General features: G+C 31.9%; 1 protein-coding gene across 1 annotated transcript; it reads right to left on the bottom strand.

Annotated features, from left to right (window-relative positions):
• Nucleotides 1-1170: 1170 nt before the first annotated feature.
• LOC124827417 (mannan endo-1,4-beta-mannosidase 4-like) lies at nucleotides 1171-3141 on the bottom strand. Its single transcript, XM_047300468.2, has 5 exons — nucleotides 2673-3141; nucleotides 2374-2568; nucleotides 2131-2250; nucleotides 1706-1905; nucleotides 1171-1608 (listed from the first exon to the last, which is right to left on the bottom strand). The coding sequence occupies exons 1-5, from the start codon at nucleotides 3024-3026 to the stop codon at nucleotides 1254-1256; spliced, it is 1224 nt and encodes a 407-aa protein (XP_047156424.2). The 5' UTR covers nucleotides 3027-3141; the 3' UTR covers nucleotides 1171-1253.
• Nucleotides 3142-3807: the final 666 nt, after the last annotated feature.

The raw sequence follows: 3807 nt of genomic DNA, 5'->3' as shown, positions 1-3807 counted from the left end.
AAGTCTGAATCTGAGTGAGTACTTTCACGCTCAAGTCAGTTTCCAGTTATATCGATCGGTTATCACAATTAAGTTTTAAATGTCCAAGAAATGTAATCACTTACCTATCACAGTCTGTATTTATAGGTTCTTAAATGAGCTTTTGTTTAAGACTGACCAATTATGACCCAATGTCTTTTATAAGCATGTTTTACCATACTAATTATCTTGATGTATTCTTAAAAAATCAAGATACCGATCGGTTTCTAATGTTGCTAGTGACCGATCGATCTACGTTATTCTGAAAGTTTTAGGAGGGTTGACTGATCGCTCGCTTTGGATTGCATTGACTGATCAGTGCATACGGTACAAGTCTTAAAGCGCAAAAGGTTCTTAATTGCAAGCTTGAGAATGGTGAACGTGACACAAGATTACTACACAAGTAAAATAAAAGTAAATAACTGAAACTTCTGAGTCTTACCCAGTGCCATCTTTCTTAGTCTGCCTCATCACTCTTTTCTATCTTCAAGTACTGACAGATTACCATTGGATGACACATAGTATTCCATTTTCATGTCATTCGTCCCGATCCGAATCGGCTCAACATTTAGTCTGAGCTGAATCAGTTCAATCTTTGGATTAGGTTAAATCGACTTGATTTTTGTCTCAGACCGATCTATCTTGTCCTTTGATTTAGGCCGAAATCGTTTTATCCTTCAACTCGAGTCAACTCATATTTACTTTCAGATGAACCAACTTGTCTCAAACATAAGATCCAGCTGACCCAACAAGACTTGTGACTTAAGCTAACCTGACATTACCTGTCTGACTCATCTTTAAGTTCATGCTTATCTAATTCATCCTTTAGTCAAAATCGAGTCGACTCAACCAAATCTTTTATTCAAGTCAATTCAACTAAACATTCAATTTGAATCAATTCGGCTTGACTTTCGTAAGTGTAACGAGGAAAATAAAAATTAATTAGTGAAATTTCAAATTTTTTATATATTATTTTTAGGTATTTGAAATTCTTCTATTTTATTAATTTGAAATACCTTCCAAATTTCTTAAATTTTAATTTCTTTCAAATTATTTTTAAAATTATTTTAGTGTAAAAAATTTAAAATTTTTCAAATAAATGAATTATTTTTCTAAATTAATCCATCTAAATACAATAAGAGAGTGCGCACGTAGATCAAACATGTCATATTTTTATTATTGGTAGACGATAGACAGTATCATTTTAATGGGTTATTTGGTTGTATGGCTTATGACTATCGAATTTTTGACATTCTTAAAGATTGTTGGGAGATGATATTGGTAGTGGAAGGATTGTGTTGAAAGACGATTTCATAACCATCAGCCATGTTATCCATTCCTTCAACAAATAGTTGCCAAAAAACTGCACCAGCACATGGTCCCTTGCGGCTAGCGCTGAAATATGTCCAATTGTATAGTTTTGCATACAATCGGTCCCTTTGGGCAACGCTGTATCCTCGAATTCTTGAATTTAACCCAAACTCCGTAAGAAGAATGGGCTTTCGTAGAACATTTTGTGCATCTTGAATATGCATGCTAACCCATCTTTCTATGAAGACATCTTGACGTGATTGGTTAAACCTCGACATCCTGCAGAAATAAACCAACCATCAGTTCACACATATATTATAAAGTTTGGATACTTATTATGCAGTAAAAAATGAAAATATTTGAAATGGAATATTACCATTGAGGGTAGAGATGAATGGTGGCATAATCGATTTCAGGAACTAGGTTGTTAGAAATGAAATCACTTCCTCCTTCGTATCCAGGATTGAACTGTTTTCTTTGTGGTATTGAATTACCATAAAACCCTTCAAGCCCTACTTGCAGTAAGTGATTGTTGTCAATGGACTTCACATAAGCAGCCATCTCCTTCACCCAATCCTGGAAGTTAATAAATATTTTTGTTCTGAGGTGTTATATAATAAATTATAGATCTCTTCTTAAAGAATATAAAATCAAACAAATAACAAATTTTATATAATAGACTTTAATTTATAACTTTACTATACATTAAATGATATATTTTAAACCCAACTCAATTTTACAAAATGAAGTAAAATATGTAATCTCTTATATATTAGGATTTCAACCAGCAAAATAAATTACCTGAACTTGTTTTCCCGATAAGTCTAAGGAACGAGGTTCATTCATGAGCTCCCAAGAAAAAATGGTGGGGTCATCCTTGTATAATAATCCAGTCACTGTGTTTTTTCTTGTCAGCACTGTCTGCATTAGATACAGTAATTAATTAGAATATTTTTATAGTGCAGAGGTATTTTATTTTACATTATCGTTTAATGAAAAATGATAATAGTTGAGAATGCATGTGCATATTTATCGTTGTCATACCTTGACATGATTTTTGTAGAATTGCTTAGTGAGGGGATTAGAGAAGAAGTCATCCTCGGTTCTAACGCTCTGACCACGTTGTTTTGCCCATTGAACATACTGATTCTTTCCACCACCAGCTTTCCAATTATCTACCAGGCTTAGAATCAATCGTATGCCATACTTTCCTGCTTCTGATATCACAGCATCCAATGCCTGCAAACCATGCAAGGTGACATCTTTAAAAATAAAAAAACTGCAAAGTATGTGTGAATGAAGAGCTCAAAGATATATAGTTAAGGGGAGTAACGATACAGTACCCTGAAAACATTGTCGTCGTAAATACCAGGTGAAGTTTGAAGGGCTTTGTAACCTCCATCATTGAATGCCCATGTTCTTGCTAAGTTTAAACCATGTTTGGAAGCTTCTTGAAAAACTGTAGTGACCTTAGAACTTGTAGATGGGTCGGCTGCAAAAATCATTAGCCAATATGCATTGAATCCGTTGAAGTAGTGTGGCTTCCCATTTAGGAAAAAACGGGTGCCATTTCGTTTGATGAAATCGTTAGGTCTTTGGACAACTATTCTTTCTTCAGCAATATCAATGCAATTCACGTATAGACTGATGCACAAGATCATCATAAAACTCATCAAGACCAAGTTTTGAAACCCCATGATTTCTTCCCAAACCCCAGAACCCAAAAGCTAAACTTGCACAACCAAATCAAAATTAAAGATAGAGAAATGAAGCATTGGTTTTAGAAGATAATGGATTTTGATAAAACTAGAACATTAGGATGGAATTTAAATAGATGTGGAAACCTATATAGGACAAAAGTTACTTATATCATTTCTGTGCTCCTTACATTATTTCTGTGGCCCTTGCATCATATTACTTTTAATAAACACGTACAAATAGTCACAAAATTCAAAGGAAGCTATACTTTTATAACTTTTATTCTTACTTATTTTAAGTTTGAAATAATTTTACTTTAAGACATTTTAATAAAAACTGTTTATAGTACTTTTTTAACAATTTTGTTTTGCGGTCCACACAATATTAAATCATTTTTAAGAAATACATACTCTATTTAGTCTCTCTCTCTCTCTCTCTCTCTCTCTATATATATATATATATATATATATATATATATATATATATAATAGAGGTGGCAAAAGAAGTGTAAAATGTGTTGGCCCATTGAAAATTTTAATTTATAAAAAGCAAGTCAATGGACTAACGGTATTAATTTTTTTGTCAACTTTTTTTATTAATTTTAGAGAAAAATAATAATGTTTATAGTGATTAATTTAAATATCAATTTATAAACTTAGAATTATTGATATTTATAATAGTTTCTATTATAAATAAAAAGTATAATTGATTTGCGAGCTAGATTCTAAATTAATCTCTAACAGAATTTGGCTACTAACAATTAATATATAAAATAAATTG

The sequence above is a fragment of the Vigna umbellata genome, chromosome 5 (genome assembly GCF_029865625.1).
Source record: "Vigna umbellata cultivar VRB3 chromosome 5, Vumbellata_1.0, whole genome shotgun sequence".
NCBI classification, from domain to species: Eukaryota; Viridiplantae; Streptophyta; class Magnoliopsida; order Fabales; family Fabaceae; genus Vigna; species Vigna umbellata.
Note: the sequence above shows the minus strand (reverse complement) of the source record. Positions and strands in the feature narration are given on the sequence as shown.

Bases quoted from the DNA above. Each gene is read 5' to 3' on its own strand.
- LOC124827417 (XM_047300468.2), bottom strand. From the start codon at position 3,026: ATGGGGTTTCAAAACTTGGTCTTGATGAGTTTTATGATGATCTTGTGC. The intron at 2,569-2,672 runs GTACTGTATCGT...CATGGTTTGCAG, and splicing joins ACGACGACAATGTTTTCAGG to GCATTGGATGCTGTGATATC. The intron at 1,906-2,130 runs GTAATTTATTTT...ATTAACTTCCAG, and splicing joins TATCGGGAAAACAAGTTCAG to GATTGGGTGAAGGAGATGGC.